The 22,605-nt window shown below is 43.1% G+C and overlaps 2 protein-coding genes across 2 annotated transcripts; one reads left to right on the top strand and one right to left on the bottom strand.

The window, feature by feature from the left end:
- Positions 1-6: 6 nt before the first annotated feature.
- Positions 7-5,094, top strand: LOC309706413 (amphoterin-induced protein 1-like). The gene is made up of 2 exons (XM_082532934.1): positions 7-95; positions 451-5,094. The coding sequence occupies exon 2, from the start codon at positions 519-521 to the stop codon at positions 2,037-2,039; it is 1,521 nt and encodes a 506-aa protein (XP_082389060.1). The 5' UTR covers positions 7-95; positions 451-518; the 3' UTR covers positions 2,040-5,094.
- A 7,498-nt stretch (positions 5,095-12,592) lies between these two features.
- Positions 12,593-17,162, bottom strand: LOC309706528 (RNA-binding protein 15-like). The gene has a single exon (XM_082533152.1). The coding sequence runs from the start codon at positions 17,019-17,021 to the stop codon at positions 14,472-14,474; it is 2,550 nt and encodes an 849-aa protein (XP_082389278.1). The 5' UTR covers positions 17,022-17,162; the 3' UTR covers positions 12,593-14,471.
- Positions 17,163-22,605: the final 5,443 nt, after the last annotated feature.

Genomic DNA, 22,605 nt, shown 5'->3' with positions numbered 1-22,605 from the left:
AGATGATGAAGATGAAGAAGATGCATCTGTCCTAATCATCTCCGCGACTGGACTGCTAAGGACTTCTTTCTCTTTAAAAAACGGGAGAAAAAAAGGTAACGCAGAATCGCGTCCGCCCGCTGGGACAAATGTAAATGCTTTGATAACTGATATCAGGGAAACGACTAACACACACACTTAACTTTTAGACTATTCTGTTTATTTTGAATAATTTGACACATTGATTAATCGCCATAGTTTGTTATTTATTCTATGCTACGACACGATATGACACTGATAACATTTTTGCCGACATTCAACTTTTTAATGATCCAGCTGCGCAAATGCACCACGCCTCTCTGCGTTAGAGCGCGGGTTTGCTTTAATGGCATGAGACTCTGCATCATTATCATGTCATATTATGTCCTGACAGCTGATTTATTGATCACGTGGCCCAATGTGTGATTACAGATCCATGATTTTCCACTGTGAAAACTAAGAGAACATCCAGAGTCCCTGCAGTGCGTAGTGCTGGCGCCATGGTGGGCTCCATCGGCTTTTTTTGGCCTGCTGCTGTTGCAGTGTTAAAACGAAGGAGCTGCTTTATTCTGCACTTGACTTTGCTGTTACCAGCAGTGAGAGCCAGTGGGCAGCTAACTGGAAGCCCCCTGGTTTGTCAGAAGACTTGTTTGTGTGCCAGCACCATCATCAGCTGCTCCAAGCAGAATCTAACAAATGTTCCCAACGCTCTTCCATCGTATGCAGCTGTGCTGGACCTCAGCTTCAACTTTATCACCAAGCTCCAAGCTGATTGGACCGGCATCAGACTCGACCAGCTGCAAAGCCTGCTGCTCAGTAATAACAACCTCACCTTTCTCTCCACTGAGGCATTTGTGAATGTGAGAAAGCTTCGCTACCTGGACCTTTCCTTTAACAGCCTCCGCCTGCTGGACGAATACATTTTTGAGCCGCTGGAGAATCTGGAGGTCCTGCTGCTTTATAAAAACCACATCTCTCAGATAGATCGCTCTGCCTTCTCTGGCCTCATCGAGTTGCAGAGGCTCTATCTGAGCCACAACCAGATCACACGCATCCTCGTAGAGCTGTTAAAGGGCCGAGGCAGGCTGAAAAGCCTTAGACTGCTGGATGTTTCCTCCAACCGAATTAAAGCTCTGCCCCTGGATGAGCTTCAGGCTCTGCCTGCCTGGATTAAAAACGGTCTGTACTTCCACAACAACCCTCTAACCTGCAGCTGTGAGCTGTATGAACTGATGGCACACTGGGAACTCAGGGAGCTCAGCCCTTCCACTGACTTCAGGAGCAACCACACATGTGTGACATTAGGCCAGCCGAAGGAAAAAATGGCCATACTAGATCTGACCAGACAGTATCTGAACTGCAGTGAGGTCAAAGGTTTTAAAAAAGAAGGCTATCTGGAGCAATCTTTGGTGTTAGACTGTGACACCAGACAGAAGAACATGGTGAAGAGATGGGTGCTGCCAGGAAACCTGACAGTGTCTCAAAACGAAACCACTTTCATCCGTAACGAAAGCAGCCTTAGGATTGGGCCCCTAAAGGTAGAAGACTCAGGGGTCTACACCTGCTATGCCACAAGTGATTCATTCAATGAGACGCTGTATGTAACTGTAGTGGTGTTTAATACCACCATGAGCAAAGGACTGGAGAATCTAAAAACAGCCTACACCACCCTTGTAGCGTGTCTGATCAGTCTCGTCATGATTCTCATCTACCTCTTTTTCACACCGTGTCGCTGCGCTTGTTGTCCAGGTCAGAACATGGAGAAAAATGACGGCAAAGACAGCCTCCACTCTTCAACTGTCAGTCTCTCCCAGGCACACGAGGAGAGATGGCAAGAGAGGGTGGGAGATGGAGGTTTCCTCTACAGACACACGGCCTTCCTGGAACCTAAAGAACAGCTGGAGCAGAATGGGAGGCTGAATGCAATAAGTGAGGAAGATGAGGAGTGGCAGGGGGCCAACAGGGGCAGAACAAGGTCTGATGTCAGCTCGGTGTGCTCCAATTCTCCTATGGTCATATGAAATAAGAGCGATGCCGCTGCTTCTTTGTATTCTAAGAATGTGAGCAAAATATCAAAAGTGAGCATCTTCCAAACAAAGCTTTAGTTGACTCGAGACGGTGGTGCCGATCCAGTAACATAAGATTCAAATTGATTTTAATCTTTTGATTAAATCACTTTTAGGCCTTTCCATTTGTGATGCGTCTTAACAATTCAAATGACTCCTCTGTGAAGGCACAGAGCGCTATATTTCTGGTAGAGAACTGGGTTTTTTTTTCATAAATGCAACACGTGTTCCCTAAAAATGAGAATATATGAACTTTAAATATTGTTTGCGTTCTTAAAAATGCTTACCATGTAGACATTAACCACCAAGCAGCGCTTAGTAGACTACTTAAAGGCATTACTGAGAGAAGGTCACCTCAGAGTAGCCAGTAGCCTGCATGTTAAAGATATGGCCTTTCTTGCAATTGGGATGAAGGTGCTGCAAAGGTGAGAAGTTCTGAATTTGTTGAATAACGTAGAAAGGGAGGCTAATTTTTATGCAAAGCTTGCAGAACTCACTCTGTTACTATTATTATGCAATATTTCTGCTATATGTAACATTCCTAAACTTCACAGAAAACAGTGCTGTTAATAATTACACTTATGCAACTTTTTCAGTTAAATTTCTTTTTAGATGCAAGTGCGATTTAATGTTTAAACAGCAATATGTGTTTTTTGCAGTGATTTTGGCCTTAAGATGAAGTGCTTTTAAAAGCAGCTCTGATTAAATATCATATGCAGGTATACTTTTATTATCATTTAAAATGAATTCTAATTTCTGACAAATTTAGTTGACTTTTTGTCTCATAAAATATTATTTATATTGCTCCAGTTCACAACAGCTGCTGTCTGAAGGCACTACTTAAAAAGAAATCTTTAAAATGAACCAGACTAGCTCTTCATATCCTCCTGAGAACCGGGGAAAAATGAATCTTCCCACTGAACTTTTTTTGTAATTTCCACCCTCTTTGGGGCTAAAAGAGGCCACCCAAACACATAAGATATAGATGGATAGACCAGGATGTCCTCTATTTAGTACACCAGGGCTTATTAGCATAGCTCAAATAAGTCAAACGATATCAACCAAAAACAAACGTCCATTAGAGAAGACATAAATGAATAGGCTGGTTCTCAGGATATAAACACTCAGCAGCTATTTTATCAGTATAAACACAATTATTGACTGTTATTTGGCAAATTTATTCTCATCCAGTATGCATACATTTCCAGTAAACAGTGCTGTTGTTGAGCGTCAGTAATCTGCAGTAAATATTGATGAACTCTTGATGTCATTGTCTGATTGATTAGCAAATAGCATGCCAATAGCATGAATACAGTCTCATTTAAAAAGAAACTATTCCACCGACTAAGCTTCAGGTATAGTTACTGTTATCTGTGGATTATGCAGAAAAAACAAGTCCTGGTTCCTGGTTCATAAAGAATTCATTGCAATAAGCTAAAGTTAAACACACATTCCAGACGACAAAAACAAAATCAGCCAGCTGAATTTAGCTACAAATAAATGCCACCATTTTATTATGTTCTATATGAGCGAGTTATTAGATGTAAACATTACAGTCAAACTGCTCGATTTTAGAGGTTGGGTTCAAATTAAATTACCAAAGATTACAGAATAATTCGAGTAAAAGAAAATAGTATAAATAGTATTGTTTTGTGAGTTTGGATGGATGAATCTTAGAAACGTATGGAAGCTGCTCTAGATGGAAAACCTGAAACTGATTGATAATGCTAACAAACATAACAATAAGTTTCCAGTTGAGCAAGTTTATTTGCATATTTTGTTATCACACTGCGACAAAATATCGTGTTCAGTGTCAGGTTTCAGAATGGCAACATGAACACACATACTTCCATACTGAAGAGTAAATAGCAGCCTGGAAGAGCCTGAGAGCGAGTACCATCCACTGAATGCTTCTGGGCATTAGTGCCCAACCCTAAGCAAATCAGCCGATGCCAGCCACAAGCCAGAATTCTCATAAACACTGTCAGAAATAGCAGCTGCAGCCAACACTCGGGCCCCTGTGGCTGGCTGACAGCTGAAATATAAATGTAGATGTAGCAGTTTTTCAAACAGATGTCCAACAGAATCCTCTTAAAAGGACTAGAAGCTCATATTTTACCCTGGCTGGTGCAACCACAAAAGCTGTGTTACACTGTGCAGAAAGGGGTGTGGATGAAAATCAATGAAGACCAAAAGATGACTCAAATAAATGCAACTTATAATAATAAAAAAACAATAATAATACATTCAGGCTGTTCATTTCAGGTCACAATGTTAGCAGTAGAGCATCGTAATTGCTACACAATCTCTGGATAGTCAAAGTTGCGTTATAAAGGGTATGTATGTTAATGTTGAAGGTACAGTGATGTTTATGCACTTCTCATTGTGCTTTTTCAATATAACCTCGGTGTAATCACGATAAATGTGTCTGTGGGAGTTTAAGCTCATGACATCGTCAGAATCTAGCATGTCTGTTAAATATTATAATGTAGCAACACAACCGGAGGAACTTTTCAGTCTGTCAGAGGAGGCACATATGTACTATGTCATCATGTTGGACATTATAATAACCAAAGACGGAGCTACGTGTGACAAATCATTACCTACATGTTCAGTGTTTACAGTCAGTATATTGTCAGTGTGCTGAGTTCACCTGCTGTATTTTAATATATGCAATCCTGAATAACGACTTATTGCATTTCATTGTTTGCTCTGTGTATCTTGTTTATTGCTGTACTCCTCATGTAGTTCACAAACAACAAAAATAAACATGATGTAAAAAGAGACGTGTGCAGTATGTCCTGTGACATATGTGCAACTGCAGAACTTTCACTGTCATGTGCAGCCAACAGCTTGTTAGCTCAGCTTCACACAAACAGTGGAAATACAGAAACAAGGTAAAATCACTGGCGTGGCTCTGTCCCAGGCTTAGAGAATCCGGCTAACTTATTAATTGTGACTTTGCAACTTCTTTAACATGCATAAAAAATAAAGACTTGAAATGTTGTAATGTCCTAGTGCAAAGGCACCTTTCATTTTTGCTCTGCAGTTTTTGTTTGTGTTAAAGATGCTTTAAAGGCAGATTTTAACATGTTTGGACACAATCCGACCAGTTGTGCTGTTCTGCAAAGCTAAGTAGCAGGTAACTGAATCCTTAAAGGTATGCACACTAGAATAAGGGGCAACACAGCAACAAAATTATTACTTATTAATAATTTAAAATATTAAACTCAGAGGGAAATTCCTTCTCCAAGTCCACAAAACACATGTAGACTGGTTGAGCAATGCACTCTCAATTATCCTAGAGAGGGTAAAGAGCTGGTCCAGTCTTCCGCGACCGGGACAAAAGCCGCATTGTTCCTCCTGTAGCTGAGTTTCGACTAACTGTCAGACTCTCCTTTCCAGCACCCTCGCATAGACTTTCCTGGGGAGGCTGAGGAGTGTGATCCCCCATAGTTGGAACACACCCTCCGGTCCTCCTCCTTAAAGATGGGAACCACATCCCAAGTCTGCCAACATAAAAGTGCTGCCCATGATCTCCATGCAACATCGTAGAGGCAAGACAGTCCTACAACATCCAGAGCCTTTAGGAACTCAGTGTGAACCTCATCCACTCCAGGGGCTCTGCCACCAAGGAGCTGTTTAACTGACTCAGTGATCTCACGCCCAGTGATGGACAAGTCATCCCCCTCGTCTCCAGACTCTGCTTCCTCTAGGGAAGATGTATCAGTAGGATTAAGGAGATCCCTTCCACTGCCTGACAAAATCCTCAGTTGAAGTCAGCACTGCATACAGTGCAGGTAGAGGACCACTTTCCCCTCCTGAGTTGCCTGGCGGTTTGCCAGAATCTCTACGAGGCAGTCCAAAAGTCTTTTTCTGTGGCCTCTCTGAACTCCTCCCACGCCCGAGCTTTTGCTTCAGCCACTGCCCGAGCCGTGTTTCATTTGGCCTGTCTGTACCTATCAGCTGCCTCTGAAGCCCAGTAGGACTCCTTTCACCACCGGTGTCCACCATCTCAATCGAGGGTTCCCGCCATGACAGGCACCAACCAGCTCAGTGCAGCATGTCTGTCCAGCATCCTACCCGGCCACCTGATCCAACTCACCGCCAGGTGAGGCGGTGGTCAGTTGACAGCTCAGCCCCTCTCTTCACCCAAGTGTCCAGAATATACAGCTGTAGATTCAGAAGGCCAGATACGCTAAACTATTGTTCGGCTTATAAGCGCAGAGAACAGTCAGGACCCATTCCCTGAACTGCAGGATCAGGGAACAAACCCTCTCATCCACCGGGAAAAATCCAACATACAGGCAGCAGGGAAGGCAGGGATACTAAGATACCCACCCCAGCCCGCCGCCTCTCACCACAGGCAACACCAGACTGAGACAGACTCCAACTCCTCTCCAGGAGACTGGTTTCAGAGGCCAAGTCGTGTGTTGAGGAGAGCCCGACTATATCTAGCTGGTACCTCTCATCCTCACGATTGGCTCATGCTCCTTCTCCACCAGAGAGGTGGTGTTCCATGTCTCAGTCAATAGCCAAGAAATTATGCTTTACTTAAATTTATTTACAGTCTAATTATTTATTTGTTTGCTGTAAAAACCTGACTTGTTACATCCTTATTCTAGTGTCCCTACCTTTAGGAATTTGAAGATAAATATATTTAGATTGTCGTTTCGAATAAAATATATTAAAATCTATTTAATTGTTGGGAAATGATGCCCTTAGTTGTGGGCCATATTATAAAGTGTTGCTATCTTTACTACTCAGGGCCACTGACTCTCTTATCAAGAAAGAGAGTCTTAATCAGAGAGTATTCCAATTCAAAATGTAAAACTGTTCCTTTAACTTTGGCTCTGACTGATCAGACTTGGCCTGACTGTTGTGTCCTTCTAGGCAAAGATTAATTTTCACTTGCTGTCCTAGTTAGTCTGCAGGAAATCCTCTGGCTTCAGTTTCTAAATTACGTTATTGACCCAACCTTGTTCACTTGAGTGAAATAGGAGACCATATGGACTGCTGGGGTGGAAGCTGGGAGTCGTATTTGTTGCATCTGTGCCTGAAACATGCCGGCTTCTGGCCACATTTGAAGTTGCTGGATTTTCAACCTTATTTGGATTGTTGACCACAGTATGTCCCAGAGGAGAGTGAACTCGCTGTTCTGTATTCAGTTTCCTCTGCCAATCACAGTCCAAGACAGAGCTGCATTATATCAGCTTCTGACAACCTAGTGTTTCCATCTTATTACTGTAAACTTGCAATTTACACACATAAAACACATCTAATTTTATGTGGAACATAATATATGACACTTGTTCATGTGACCGTCTGGCATGTGTGTGAAGAGGGTGCACTGTGACACCTCACTGGCTGCCCTGCAACTCATCTCCTGGATAAATGATTGAAGAGGTCTGCGGGGATGTTCGTGCTCCCTGTCTCAGCAGGCGCTTTCTCATATTACCACGCTTACTCACAATACACCCAACACTACCCAGGTGTGTGTGAGACTAGGCTTAAAGATCTGAAAAACGCTGGACAAAAACACAACACTGAATCAGGATCTGCAAAGTATTTAATTCATAAAAAGCCCAAAGGAGACAGAAAGGGGCTGACAGTGGCTGATCTGTGTGATGATGCAAGCGTTTAAATGGGAAAGAGCTACATGATATGCCAGATTATTATTAGAACAAACGCAGCTGTCTGAAGAAAATATCAGATCGCTGAACATCACACACACACACAGATGGCAGTGACTGTGGGCCTGCTGACAATGAATGAATGGCGTCTTTGCTCGGTGGCTTAAAGGCTGAATTCTAAGTGAGATGACTCATCCTCTCCTCAGGCCCCTCCCAGGAGAATCACATGAATGGGGAAGCGACTGAAGCAGCAGTTGAGCGAGTCTACTGCCATCTAGCGGCCACCAATTCCCTGACATGGAAGGATTCATTCTTCCCTCTGCAAAAATATTCTTGGACACTTCTCAGATCATTTTTTCATGCTTGCATGGAGTATGTAGGATTTGCCCTGATGTTGTATAAGATGAAATGTTTTTTTGGTGGTCTCAAAAGCAGAGGATGGAGGCTGGTGAAAGAACAGATCAGTCACTTTGATACTGTTGTCGTTCATTATTTGTTAATCTTATATTGGTGTTCCCAATGTTTCAGTTTTTCACTCCATCGGGACAGAGCGGAGCCCGTCGTGCTCAACAATCATGGCCGATGCACTCTAAAGACGACTACACGGCAGGAGAAATGTTTTCCTCTTGCAGCAGCTGCCAGATCGAAGCAACTGGAACAACTTTTCACTTCAGTTGCACAAACATCTGGGAGCACACTCATAAACATTTTCTCCAGAATATCTCCGGCCTCATAGCTTAACCTAAAAAGGAATAACACGCTGGGAGTGATTTATAAAAGTGCAGGAGAAATATAAACTGAGCTCGATGAGATGAAGAACACAACGCAGCCCCGGTGGTGAAACTGCACAGTTAGGTTCAATAAGTATTTGATGATGACACACTTTGCCTCTGTGCACCAACACAAAGGACACTAAACACATTTTTAAGAAAAGCATTGACATAACTGTTCATTTTACAACCATTTACCCCATTTTTAGAGGCTCCTGTCAACATGTTTAATCTTCCAAAAGCTTATAGATCCAACTGTGAGCCACACCTGTTCTCAGGTGTCCTCACTTTCACTACATCCTGATTTAGTTTCTCTTATCTACTCTCTGTAAAAGTCCCTCTGAAGTGAAGAATACTGTTGCTGCCTTTATCTGGCAAACGCAACGTTAGTTGTGCAATCATAAAGATGAAAGTGACCGTCTCCTATTTGTGTCAGAATGAACGTGTTCATCCTGCACACGGGAGACTGGATGTTACTTATGAGAAAATAGCTGAACTTTCCCCCCATATAAGCTACAAAGCCTCTGTTTAATATCGCTCCGCTCAATGCTGCCCTCCGGAGGACTGACGGTGTAAAAGGTTCATCATTCAAACAAATACAAAATAAATACAGACAATCAGAAACGTTTAAAGAACAGCTGCCTTTATTCAAGCACAAAATCAGCTGATGTTCACATTATTATGAGAAACAATAAAAAACTTTAATTAAGATTTGAATTTAATTAAGTTGTACTCACAGAGCCAGCGTCCCACAGTGTGAAGCGGGCTTTTTTTTTGCGTTCAGAGGGCAAACCACTGAGGATATTTTCATTCTTCTTTGCTTCTGTGTCGAGGGAATGACCTGAAACACTCAACATTTTGATTAGAAGCATCTTTAAAACATGTTCAAAACAAAAAGAACTGGATTTTCACAAAACAGGCCTAAAACTCAGTGAAACAGCAGAAACGTTTCCAGGTGTGCAGGTTTAGATTCAGAGCTGGAGGCGATGTAATAATACTCACACCAGTTGATATTTCTAATGATCACAAATGATGGCAAATTCCTTTGAAGTTAAAAGGCATGGTCCTGGGATACACTCACTCATTTGTTTTTCCACTTGATTTCAAACTGTTTCACTGAGTTTGCTCATTTTAATTTTATTTTGAAATGCTTACTTTTTTATTATTAATATGTGGAGGGTATTTATAAGACGGAAAAAACCCCAAATATTTTATCAACAGCTGACTCACAGTCACTCATGTGAACATCCTAAGCTTATTAAACATGCATAAACTGTCTCCTCGGCCATTTCCCCCTTTGTTTTCATTTATATGTGACTTTTTAAATGGTTCAGTTCATTCTTGTTGTGGTTTCCACACCTAATTTTAGTTCACTGTAACAACATCAAGCTTCAGTCACCTTTATCCCTGCAGAAATCCAAGCGCCTGCACCTCCTCTGATTTAGCAAGCAATCCCGTTGGCATGAACCTTTGCACCGACTAAACCTGAAGCTGTAAAACAAAATTTGCACGCCTCATGTACCGCGGCGAGCAGCGCAGAATACAGTAAACTAAACAGACTGCCATCATAACGAGTAAGAACTGAGGCTGTTGTGACTGACAGCACCTGCTGATGGCTGATCGTACTGCACGGCATCTATTCAGCACTATTTTCACTGGGCAATACTGCAAGTTTAGTACAAGCACAGCATTGTTAATACCAATACGTTTAACTTATAAAGGCAGCTTATGTAGAGAAGAGCAATGTGCAATGATTTATGAGATGACTCATCATCAATTTGCAAAATCTGGATAAATTTTACTGACCAAGAAATCACTGTGATTTTTACTTTCCACAATAATTAGTTAATAATACAAATTTAAGACACATTTCAGCTTTTCATGTATTTTAAAACTGGAAAATGTTTAAGAAATTTTTCTAGTGTATGTCTGAGTTATAGTTTTTCATTTTCAGAACAAATATTTAGTAAAAGCTCAGAGGGTTCATTCTGAACTTGGATGATGGAAAAAGTACTGATCCTAGTATTCCAGTATCCATCCGATACCATCACTGGTATCAATACTATCATTATCTGGATCAGCCGCAGGCCTCTAACATTGACATCTTTCTCTCAGAGCAGGTAAGAGCACTTACAAATTATAATGGTCTTGAGATCTACTTTTCCCCCATTTTTGTAATGTTTAGTTTACCGTGTATTTGTATTATATATACACATATATTCAGTTATTACAGTTTTGGATTTTCTTTACCTTCTATTTTTATTTTACTTTAACTTTACTTTCCAGAGTACGTTTGTTCATTTTAGAGCATTCACCAGAGACAAGATTTCAGATTATCAGTGTCGATGCTACAATATAAACACCGAACTTTTGAAAGCAGTCGACTCACAGTCCTGTAGGCTTCCAAAGCCTCGTCAGGCAGGTTGTGCTAACAATTTTTACCAAATTCTAAAACTTTTTTTTAAATTTTAGTTTTCAAAGTTCACAAAATTGTTTCTTTTTCAAAAGTCAATTTTTTTTTTTTATACCTATTTTAGTTTTTAGTGAACTATAATAATCTTGCCTGCATTACATTGTCCTTCTGTGTCACTCAGAGACTCTCAGGCCTGCTGAAGCATTGTTCTTTAGTGCACCTGGACCATTTCCATTTTCTTGGCTGTTCCCATTTACTCTGTTATTTTATTTATTTATTTATTTTACATCTATGAGTTTCACTCCTGCACATATATTTGACTTTGAAAAATCAAGGTTTCAATTAAAGGCAACTACAGCACCGTCTCACTGAGATTAAACTTTACTCACATGTTAATGCACGCAAAGGGGCAGAGCTTAATTTTAAGTACCTTTTGAAATGAAATTAAATCTTTTGCTAGGTTACAGCAGTTTATGGGATGTAAAACCACAATTTGGTGAGACAACAGGAAAGAAACGTTCACCGACTGTCACTGACAGAAACTGTGACAATGTTAGCTCAACACTAATCTCTGGCTTTTATGCTTTTAACAAAATCAGAATTATTGTAATTTTACTGCATGTTAACTGATTTATTTTGCTATTTTTTTTTCTTACCCCTCCACTTACCAGCTTTTACTTAAGCAACAGTGTGCCTGTGGTGCTCTTTGACATTACAATACGTACCCGCTCGTGTCGTTGTGGCCATCAGTATACGTTACCTGAGGGGTGGGAGCAGCCAGGAGGCGTAAAGCTGTTACGCTTCACGCCTCCCCCTCCAGGGGACACCTTGAGCTGGAGCACCGTGCAGATACTTGGAGCTGAAGGGTAGCCGTCCCTTTTGTTTGAAGAACAACCAGGAAACTACGATGGGAGTCATCCTCTCGTCTCTGTGCTTTCATATGCAGTTTGCCACACAATCTTTTTAAAAGTGCATAAATCATCAGATCAACAAACCAACTAAAAGATTAGGATTCCCTGCTCAGGCCTCAACCGGGGCGATCTCTCGTCTCCACTGCGCTTCCTTTCCGATATTTGGCAGACGCCGTCTCACCGCCTCGACCTCCTCTCCGACAGGCTGAGGCAGCAGGTCTGGCCCTAGCACGGAGATCTTCTTCTTTAAAACTCCGATGCAAGAACAATAAGCAACTACACAAACACTGCTCCTGCTGCAGACGCTGAACAAACACACTGTGCACCAGTGCGCTGCTGGAACCAGATGAGGGGAGGAAGAAAAAGCTCCCGCTGAGACGAGCCCTGTTGAGAAACAGCTCTCAGATGAGCAGGTTCTGTGTCACACCTCCGCACGCACAAAGGCGACCGAGGAATAAGCCACAGGTCTGAGGAGGCACAGGGACTCTACATTTTCCTTTCCCAAACAGGCTGCACAAAGTATTCTAGCACCGCCAAATTTCAATCTCAATGAAGGTCATATGGAAAAGCTCTTCACAAGAGAGGTCACCGAACACATGTCGAGCATCACGAAAACACAGAACTGAGAGGCTTTCCCTCAATTCTCACACTTCCTCTCACGTCTGCCGGGAAGCCTCCTGCTGTCAAAGTGAAAGCCTTTTTTTCCCCTTTTCTCTCTCTCTTTTTTTTTTTTAAAAAGACTTTCACAGAAAATTCCAAGAACAGAAAAAGGTCACAAAAGTTGTCTTCCGAGGCACTCGTGTTTCCCACGAAAGAGTAAATTTATTAAGACAAGATGTATGAAGTGCACGTTGCACTTTGCGTGTTTTTGCTGACAGGTATACTTCTTAGGCCCATGAGCATTGATGATCTCCATTTCTCTCTCTCTTCAGATATCCTGAGTATACAGCACAAATCACTCTTTATCCATTTGAAACACAGTACTCAAATCAAAGCATGAAAAACAATCATTATGAGTCCCTTTTTGAAGGCGGCAAGTATGGCCAGTTGAACATGGCCTCCGTTCCTCGTGTGTGTGGAAACGTACGCCAAAGTCCTCTGATCGAACTGCAACATTTTCTTTTTTGGAAACTCACAATCAGGCAAAGAAGAAAAAAAAAAAAAAGACCTGTGCATGGTATACAGCTCTTCAGTTGGAGGTTACATCATTCTTTTTTTTTAAAAAACAAAACAAAAACAATATGCTTTCTTAGGGTAGTAATTGTAATCAGTGAGTTAAAACATGACAAACTGAGTGAGGCATCTGATCAAACAATAAATGCTCAACCAAACTGTGGATAATTAAAAAAGAACAAAAAAAACCAAACAAACCACACAACGGAGAAGGGAAGGACACAAAAAGCAACCCCATACTTCAAAATAAGAGCCCGACAACACAGACTAGCCTTGTAAAATTTGCATTGAGACTGCGGGGGAGTTGATTTAGCTCGTTACTAAAATATTAAAAGATAACGATAAGCAAAAAATTTCAAACACACACACGAAAAAAATCTAGTCCTCGGGTTTTGGACTTTTGGTCAATCAGGGAGCATTTTTCACAATTTCAGATGGATAATAATAATAATTTAAAGATCAATCAGTAGTTGGATCCTGATACGCCTTTGAGAAATGAAAGCTCGCAGAGCTTGCTGCTTGTGTCCATCCCCTCACAAACGGCTGCTGCTGGTACAAGTGCTTGGTGAAAATTGTGAAAGCACCGATGACAAACCTCCACTTAGTCATAAAGTAACATGACTCATGAAACATGGCACACACACACACACACACACACACGCGCAACTACACATACACACACAAAAGCACTGGTAATGTAAATTATACTTGAAACTCCTGATGCTCTCGTGTACCTTAACTTTACACATGAATATCCAGAAGGAGTGATGGAGTGATTTGGTCTGTTTAACTGCTCTTTCTGCTATAATTTGACATCTTAAAGATCATTTACTGAAAGTTGGAATTTGGAAGTCTTCAAAATTTTTTTTACTTGGTCACAAAAAAAAGAAAACCAAATACATACGAACATCTGGTGTAGGTCAATTACTGGCCAACGGATAATGCTTTAAAGCAAATGGACTTCCTTAATCAGGAGAAGAAAAGAAAAAAAAAGAAAACAGTGTACATGAGTTTGATTTCAAATACCAAAAATGAGGCTAAATGCTCTCTTCTGGATCTTCAGCTCATTGTTGTAGGCAGGAGTTGTGTGAAAAGCACATAAAGGACCTGTTCTTTTTAAACGATAAGGCAACACACACAGTACTGATTCACAGACCTGTAGTTCACTCTGGACTCACCTTAGGATAGTACCCTTCAGGTAATGTGCATTTAATCTAAATATCTAAATAGTAAAGGCAAACTTTCACCTGATTTAACAATCAAATTCATCAACTTATAAAAATGTACTTAATTCAGTTTGACTTTAATTTTATAAACTTTCACCAGGATGAAATAGAAGCAGGTTAGAAGCTTAAAATCTGCATCCTGCTGTTTGTCTCCTGCACTGCTTTAATACCACTTCTTCTCCCTGTGTTTACATCTCACAGTTTAACAGTTTTGAGTGTGACATGAAACATGTTGTTGTTGTTGGTTTTTTGTTTTTTTTTTCATGATGCTCCTCTGATAATAACCATTACCAAGTAGTCATCCTCTGATTTGGCAAAGGCTTTGGCAGAGGCATCCAAGAACTGCTGGGAAAACTCACATGGGGGAAAAGCGTGTAGTACTCCTCCGTGGTCCTTGTCACGGCCGCCCCCAGCGGGGAGGCTGATGATACCTGCCGCCTCCTTCTGCTTCAGGTAGGACACCAGGTTCTTCAGGGGTCTCTCGGTGGAGTTGACGGCGTCCTGGGCACCGCTGTCGTCGGATGTCCAAGGCAAAGCGAGGAGGATGGCGTGTCCGCTGGACCCGGCGGCCTTGATGCGACGGGAGACCTCGTCCAACTTCGGCTGGTCCAGGCGCAGGCGCTGGCTGATCTTCAGTTGGGAAACTTGGCCCCCTTTAGAGCCGTCCACCAGCAGACTGGCAGCCACCTTCATGTCCCCTTCCAGCAGGTGCAGTGAGGTGGGGAAGCTGCTATTCTTCAGCAGGAGGACGCCCTGCCAGACCTGACTCTGCTTCTGTTTTTCAGCATCTGGGTCAGGCTGCTGACCGGGTTTGGAGGAGTTTGTAGAGGAGGAAAGATGTTCTGAGCGGTCCTCCTTCTTCGCTGGGCTCTTGGAGGAGTCACTGACTTTGTGTTTGCGCCCCTTCTCGGAGCCGGAGCGTGGCTCTGATGGGCTGCGTGTTCTCCTTTTTTTGTCCACAAACCCAGCGTCCAGGCTGTTCTTCCTGTCTTTGACTGGGGAGGTTCTGCCAGAGCGAGGCAAGCGTTCGGGGTCACTGTAGCGCCCCCCATCTCGGCTGCTCCCTCCCGGGCTGCGGTCCAGAGAGCTGCCATGACGCCGCAGACCAAAGTTACTGCCGTCAGGGGAGTGCTCCAGCCGCCAACCGTCATCTAAAGGTCTCTTTGTGCGGGCCAAATCTCTGCTTTGCAACTCCCGCTCCCGTTCTAGTGACCAGCTCTCATGGGAGCGCCTGTCCAGACGGTCTGCCGGGTCAAAACCTCGCATCCTCTCGTGTGCACCGAGGCCAGACCATTCAGCAGGGTAGAGATCCCGGTCTCTGAAGCGAGCAGGAAGTGGAGGGGACCGCTCTCTCGCTCTCACTGGATCAGAAAGGCGGTGTGAATATGGCTCGGTGGCTAATTCATAGTGTGGCAGGGGGAGAGGAAGCTGCGTATACTGCTGCTGCTGGTAGCGAGTCTCTGCTTCTGCAAAGTCCACTCTGAGTCTCCTGTCGGGGCCACCGAGAGGGAAGCCACGCATGTGAGTATACCCAGCCTGAGCAGCATCCAGGCTCTCATACTGGATATAAGCCCACGCATCACCTTTCCTGTAGTCTATAGTCCTGATGGTCCCGAAGCGGTCAAACTCTTTGGCAAGTGCAGCAAGTGGAACCCAAGGCCCGAGCCCCCCCACCCACAGCCTGGTCGAGGGCGTAGGTTTCCCATATCCTATTTTAATCGGGCTGTGGCCCAGGATTTTCCCAGCCATGGCCACTTTGGCCCGATGAGCCATGTCAAGGTTCTCAAACTTGATGAATCCATAGGTGTTGCTCTGGCCTCTCACTGTGCGCTTAATGTCCACCTCTGTAATCACTCCAAACCTGTCAAACGCCCTTCTCAGGTCACTCTCCGTCACAGTCACGTCCAAATTGCCCAAAAACAAAGTCCTGTTTGCCCTCTGGTCGTCCTCGGGGCTCAACATGTCCTCATCGCGGAAACACTCGGGAATGTAAGGCGGTCTGTTTCTGCCTTCATACACGGGAAAATCTCTGTCTCTGTCCACATCTCTGAGGTGAGGAGGCGGCAGAGGGGGAGGGGGCAGACGGCCCAGAGCCAGCTGCTGTAGCCGGTAGTCTCTGAACCCCATGCCTGAGGGAGACAGAGCTTTCTGAGCGTGTAGGGGTCTGTGTCCCGCGGGGAAGCCGTCTTTAGCAACGGGGGAGCGGCTCCTAAGTCTGCTCATGTAGACTGTCTCTATTTTCAGCGGCCGATCGTACAGCACCAGCTTCCCGCGGGCGTGTTTGGCAGCCCGGGCGTCATCGGGTCGCCTGAAGTTCACAAACGCGACCCTCTCGTCGTTTTCTCGGGTCATTTTAACGCTCACGTCCCCAAACTTCCTGAACTCGTGGAACAGGCCGTCCTCTATTTCCTCGTCGTTGAGCTGGGAGCCCAGCTCGCTGATTTTCAAAGTCTTGTACTCACTTCCTGGGTTTGACGGAGGCCTTAGGTCGCTGCGTGAACCCGACCTGGAGGATTCCGCGGCGAGGTCAGCGCCACCGTGCGGCTTGTTCCCGGAAACAACTCCGTAGTCGTAGCCGCTGCTAGTCCGACTGGATGTGCTGTGTCCGTCCGAATCCCTCAGGTCTCTTTTGTCGTTGTGTAAGCTCCTCCTGGATGAAGAGCCGCTGTAAGCAGAGCCGTTACCCGTGTTGCCGCTAACCGCCGACAGGGCTCCGCTCTTCTTGCTGCTCAGGTGGCTTCCTCCTCGGTCTCTGCTATCATCCAGCGCCCGGGAGCGCTTCTTCATCGGCGATCGCTCTTTCCCCTTCATTTCTAAAAGCCTGATCCGCTTTAATGAACTCTACTACTGAAATCGAGCTGAACTTAAAGCGCTTCCCACTGCACTCTCAGGCGAGCAACGTAAGCGCCATGTTGGATTACTTGCACTACTGTACAGGAAGTCCCGCCTACCTTCCTGTAAAACAAGCCGATTGGCGCCGTGGCTTGTCAATCCATAAAAAAGGAAACCAGCTCACCTATTATAAAAGAGGGTGCGGCTGTGTTGCTGAGGTCAAAGTACAGTCCTGCAGGCAGAAGCTTATTTTAAAACAGGTTGTGGCATTATGGTTGAAGCACTGCATAAACAGAAGAGGCCCAAAGCAAGAGAACACTTGGCTTTGAGATTACTATAACTTTTATTTTCTTATTGAAATATAAAATAAAAATCTAATATATTTTTTTTATATTTTGAAGATTTAGTTTAAAAGTGGCGTAACGCCTGCACAGGAAGGCTGCAGGTGCCCTTGAAGTAAGTACACTGATTTTGTGATAATACCAGACAGGAAAACAGTGGCGGGGGGGGGGGCTGACTGCCATAATAGGATCAAACAAGTTATTTGCATCCTGCGGTGCTGTGTCTGAAATAGCCCGGTAGGTGCAGCTGGCCATTGCCCCTATTCGAAGAACAGAGTTGTAGAAATGTGATGAGATTTTTTTTAGATTGAAGTGCACGCTTTAACTGAGAGGTAACTTGCAGGATGATCTGTAAGATTTGAATAGTCTGATTTTCTAAACCGTAATCACACTTTCATTTCTGGCCTTTAGGTATGATGAGAACCAATCAAGAACCTGATCTGTTAAACCGAGTGAATCAGATATTTTCAGTATCCTCTTTCCTTCAGACTGCTCGTGTTAAATGTCACAGTGGCGATTTCTTAGACTGCTCAGTCTGCTAGTTATTGTAAGCACAATTTATTCGCCATTAGAAGTGCAAACTGTGCTTTAAGAAGTGAACAGCGGTTAAAATCCGTTTATGTCCGTCTGTCTGTGACTTGCTGGCCCGCTGCATGCTGCACACAGAAACACCACCAGAGGGCAGAGAAGCTTCTTTTAACATCTTCAGTGAAACAGGAAATCAAAGAACAGACTGTCTCTATAGCAGAAACCTTTGGGTATCAGTGGTAGAAACAGCTCAGCTGGAAACATTTTCATGTCTAGTTACTCTTCTATACTACTCCAAGCAAAATATAAAACCATTATATCCTCCTGAAACCCAGCCTGTTCATTTATGTCCTCTGTAATGGATTTTTAGGTCCATTTGAGCTAACGCACCAAGTCCAGGAAATCCAGGTCTTTCCAGTGATTTCTCATGCATTTCGGTGGCTTCTTTTAGCTCCAACGAGACAGGAAATCACAAAAAAATTAACTGAAAGATACTTTTTTCCTTCAGTTCTCAGGATGATATTACATTTCTATTCTTAATTTAATTGTTACTGTAGTAGCTCTATATTACTCTCTTCCTGGGAAGATGTTTTCCACTTGTGATTAATCTTTCTTACTGTCGAATGATGTTCACACTTGCTGATTATCAATTCATCAAATGCATTTAGCAGCACCTAGCTGCTACTTACACTCTTCATTCATGTGGATGCAGTCAGGATGTGCTCAGTTTCACTGGACTGCAGAGAGTCCTGTGAAACGTTTTGGTCACATGATTGTAGCTCCTACTAAAATGAGATCACCATCTTCCACATTATTCCTATTATGTGGGATTCATTGTTAACATTGATAACACAGAGAGATAAAACCCTGAGGCACGTATGTAGGGCACTCCCACATGTAGGATTACAGGCATAATGACAGCAGGGCGGGAAATGGTTGTGCAGTTATTATGAACAGAAAAGCTTCCAGTTTCAAAGCATCTCCATCCACTTTCTTCATGCTCATTCAAATATAAATCCATGCCTAGCTACAGTTACATCAATATCATTAACTGTTTGCTCTGTCCAGCCCATCTCCAAATAAACAAAATCATGTCTTTTTGCCACATTTAAACCTGTATATTTGGGTTTTTTTCACAGTGAGTTTGACCTGATTATTTGCAGCACCAACTGTGTTGCACCAACAATACTTTTTTTTTTTTTTTTTGTTAAGAGTGCTTTGCTGCAGGGGTATTTTAAAAGGATTATGTTGTCCAAAAAAATGGGGACAGGAGCTTTGTCCTCAACCCTGTGAGCTGGACAGGCCCCTGTTTGAGAGGCCATCTGGTGAGGTTCTTCCACGGAGAGTCACATGTCCCCTCACAGGTCCAGCAAGGCAATCTGCTGTCCAGTATTAAAATTGGTTTAGGAGTGTCTACAAAAACAGCATGAGTGGAGAAGTGTGGTGCCTCTAATCATTGAAGTAGAGCAAATAAATGACGTATAAACAGTGGCAATGGGTTAAAAGAGATTTTGTTGTAGCATGAACATGTTCATACCACAAAATAAGCAGCTGGAAACAGCAGTGTTGTCAGTAAGCGTTATATAAAGTGTTTGCCAAATTAAATCGTTTTAGGTCAAATTTCCCAAAGCTGCCGCTACAAATTCACAGAAATATTAAACCTCGACCACAGTGAAACAGATACGAGGTTCATCTGTTAATAACCCCTGAAAACAGAACTGCGTACCAAGGTTTTTGTTAATGAGCTGTCAAAGGGTAAATCTGGATTAGCGGAGGGGAAAAAACAGCTTTTAATGAGTTTCTATTTTTGTGTGTTGCTTTTAGGTGAACATCGCGACCTGATCCACTGCTCCACAGCTTTCATCTGAAACAGATGCTTGGTAACAGATCTGCCTGTGCTTTTTCGGCATCCGCCAACCAAAGGACAGCCGGCCTTTCACCTGTGTAACCTGAGCCAGCATGGATGGAGTCATGATGAATTTCCAATCTTCAATAGAAACTCAATCCCACTGATGTCACTGAAATCACAGTCCTCGAATGAGACCTATCATTATGTCTGATTAATATTAATTAGTGAAAATCTTCTCACACAGCAGATTTTGAGTAAAATATGTGTAAATAATTCTTTGGAAAAAATATCTTGGAGTTTGCGCTGCACTAAGTCTGTCAGAGCTAAGCATGACCCACTTTCTCCTGTGTCCTGTGAACACCTGCACGACACCAGCATATCCCCACGCACTCATGCACAGGCAGCAGTTAATGCTGCCTCAACAGAAAATAATTTAAGAGCTAATAGTACGAGTCATGTGCATTTGCTGTGTTAAAGATACACCTGAATTATGACTTGCATGAAAACAACCTTTGTTTGATTGTGTTAATAGACGACTTGTGTCTTGTTTTTTGCCCGAAAATAATCCAGCAGAATTAGTGAAATGTCAAACATGTGGACAATCAGTTACTTTGACAAGCCTTTTCACATCTTTTAAATGTGTCCATACTCACTCGCCTACAGTAGAAATGTCAGTGATCGTGTAAGCATGTTTATTCAAGCGCTTGTACTGAGAATAATGGGCTGTGTAAACGAGACCACAGAGCCCAGTGCAGGGTGAAGCTTTTTTTAGCAGTTCAGAGTGACCCAGACAGCGCAAACCACGAACGAAGAAACAGCAGGGAGGGAGGGGGGAGAAAGAAAGGGATGGGACAGGGGGAATATAAATGAGACTAGAGTAAGGGAAAAGTACTGGGCGGATGTGGTGTTGCAGATGCATAATGCCTGAGCACATGTGAGTGGGTGTTGGGGAGCAGCAATGAATGCTGCGAAACAGCAGGGAGACGACGTGGAGTTGGAGACGACTGAAGGTGAACAGTAGAGATGTGTTGCGAAAGGGTGCTGACGTCAGGCACCAACGGTCGAGAGAAACAACAACAAAAAACCCAAAACAAACAGGAGATATGTTGTTTGAGGAAAAGGTTTTAAAGAGAGGCTCTTTAAGGCGAAAGGAAGGACAGTGAGAACAATCGCTGATCATAAAAAGGTCCAGTGGTTAAGACAAAGAGGAATATAAGACTGGAAATAAACTGTGTTTGTAACACCTACACCACAGTGAAATGTTTAGATTTTTTCAGCTAATTGCTTCTTTGGAATCACCTTGCTGGTGCACAAATACTATTTAATGCCTGTCAAACAGTGTTATCTTTAGAATTTGTTAGGTAAAGAAATGAAACGAATGATGTGTTTCTGTGACAGGTGGGGTAGCAAAGTGCCCCTCCTGTACTGACACATAACACTGGTTTATTCCTTGAGTTAGGGGGCCAACATTAGGGGGCCAACATGTGGGCCAAACTAAATTTAGACACAGGTTTAGAGAATAAACACAATCAGACAAGGAAGGAAGTAAACCTAAACACAAGATAGAAACATGCATGAACTTCAGCACTAGAACACAACCAAGACTAAAAGGCTGAGCAAACTGAGTGCACCTGTACAATAAACACAGCTAAGAAATACAAAATCAGAAAGCAACCAGAGCACCTGGACATGAACTGGAATCTTGAACTCCAGGCTGATCAAAAGTCCTGTGGTGCATATAAAGCAAGAACAATGCTGAATCTACATGGGACTGTTGGTTCATTTGCTAACAAGAGAGGGTGGCAGCAGCACTGTGACAATAGTCCCACAGGTCTGAAAGGCTGCTGATGCAGGCTTAATAACCCTCAACCCCTAAAGACCAATCGTAATGCTGAGTGGAACCCTGCTGTCCAGTTAGCAGATGGCCTGCAGCAGAAACTGAGGCTGCGTAGCTTTGGTCAAGGGCAGCTGAGCATCAAACATTTATTTTACAGTTAATGCCCTATGCCTTGTAAGTCATCACAGGGTTCCTATTATCTTCCACAAGACCAGGTGAGGTAAATGTTCTAGAAGCTAAAGCGGGTACAGCCACTTTGGTGATTAACAGTTTTGATTTAACACAGATTATAGGTTCATTCCTCTCCTTCTTACGGGATGCCACTGGAACTTCAGTTTGCAAACCGGAGAAAGCAAAGTATGGGGGTGAGGGGATGCAGGAAAGAGATGGCAGAGATGAGGCTTGTCTGTCATATGATCCTGGGGTTGCTGTGGCAACTGCTCCCAGTAGTCAGATGAAGGTGTGTCAAGAGCATCGTCAAGTGAGAAAAAAAGGAGAAATGTGTGAGAGCGAGCTTGTCTTGTGTACTTTGATTCCGCCTTAACCAAGTCTGCCGCACAAGAATAAACCTGCTTCTCTTACACTGCAAAGGTCATGTTCGACTTTTTTGTGTGTGTCAATTAAAACTGTTAAACAGGATTCTGGCCTCCGACAGAGTTTAAAAGCAGGTAATTACACTCATTTGCTATATTCAATCAAAATAGAATAATAATAATCGAATAATGTCTTATTATTAATGATTATAATCATTAATAATAATCCTTCCATTTAAAAAGAATCTGATAATGATGCAGACATGTCAAAGTTAAAGCACAGGAAGCGGACATGTGGGAGCAAAATAAATCCATAAACTCAGCATGAAAAATGGCCTCTCAATACTATCTTCTCCCCCTATCTCGGTGGTAATAAAGAATATTCTGCTGGATGGTGCATGATTTATGGTCCCCTGGGTGACTCGGTCTGCTGCAGTCGTGTCGCACGTCCACGTCTCAATAGAGAAATGACCAC

Source organism: Aulonocara stuartgranti (assembly GCF_965226115.1).
Source record: "Aulonocara stuartgranti genome assembly, chromosome: 5".
Classification (NCBI taxonomy): domain Eukaryota; kingdom Metazoa; phylum Chordata; class Actinopteri; order Cichliformes; family Cichlidae; genus Aulonocara; species Aulonocara stuartgranti.
Note: the sequence above shows the minus strand (reverse complement) of the source record. Positions and strands in the feature narration are given on the sequence as shown.

Bases quoted from the DNA above. Each gene is read 5' to 3' on its own strand.
- LOC309706413 (XM_082532934.1), top strand. From the start codon at position 519: ATGGTGGGCTCCATCGGCTTTTTTTGGCCTGCTGCTGTTGCAGTGTTA.
- LOC309706528 (XM_082533152.1), bottom strand. From the start codon at position 17,021: ATGAAGGGGAAAGAGCGATCGCCGATGAAGAAGCGCTCCCGGGCGCTG.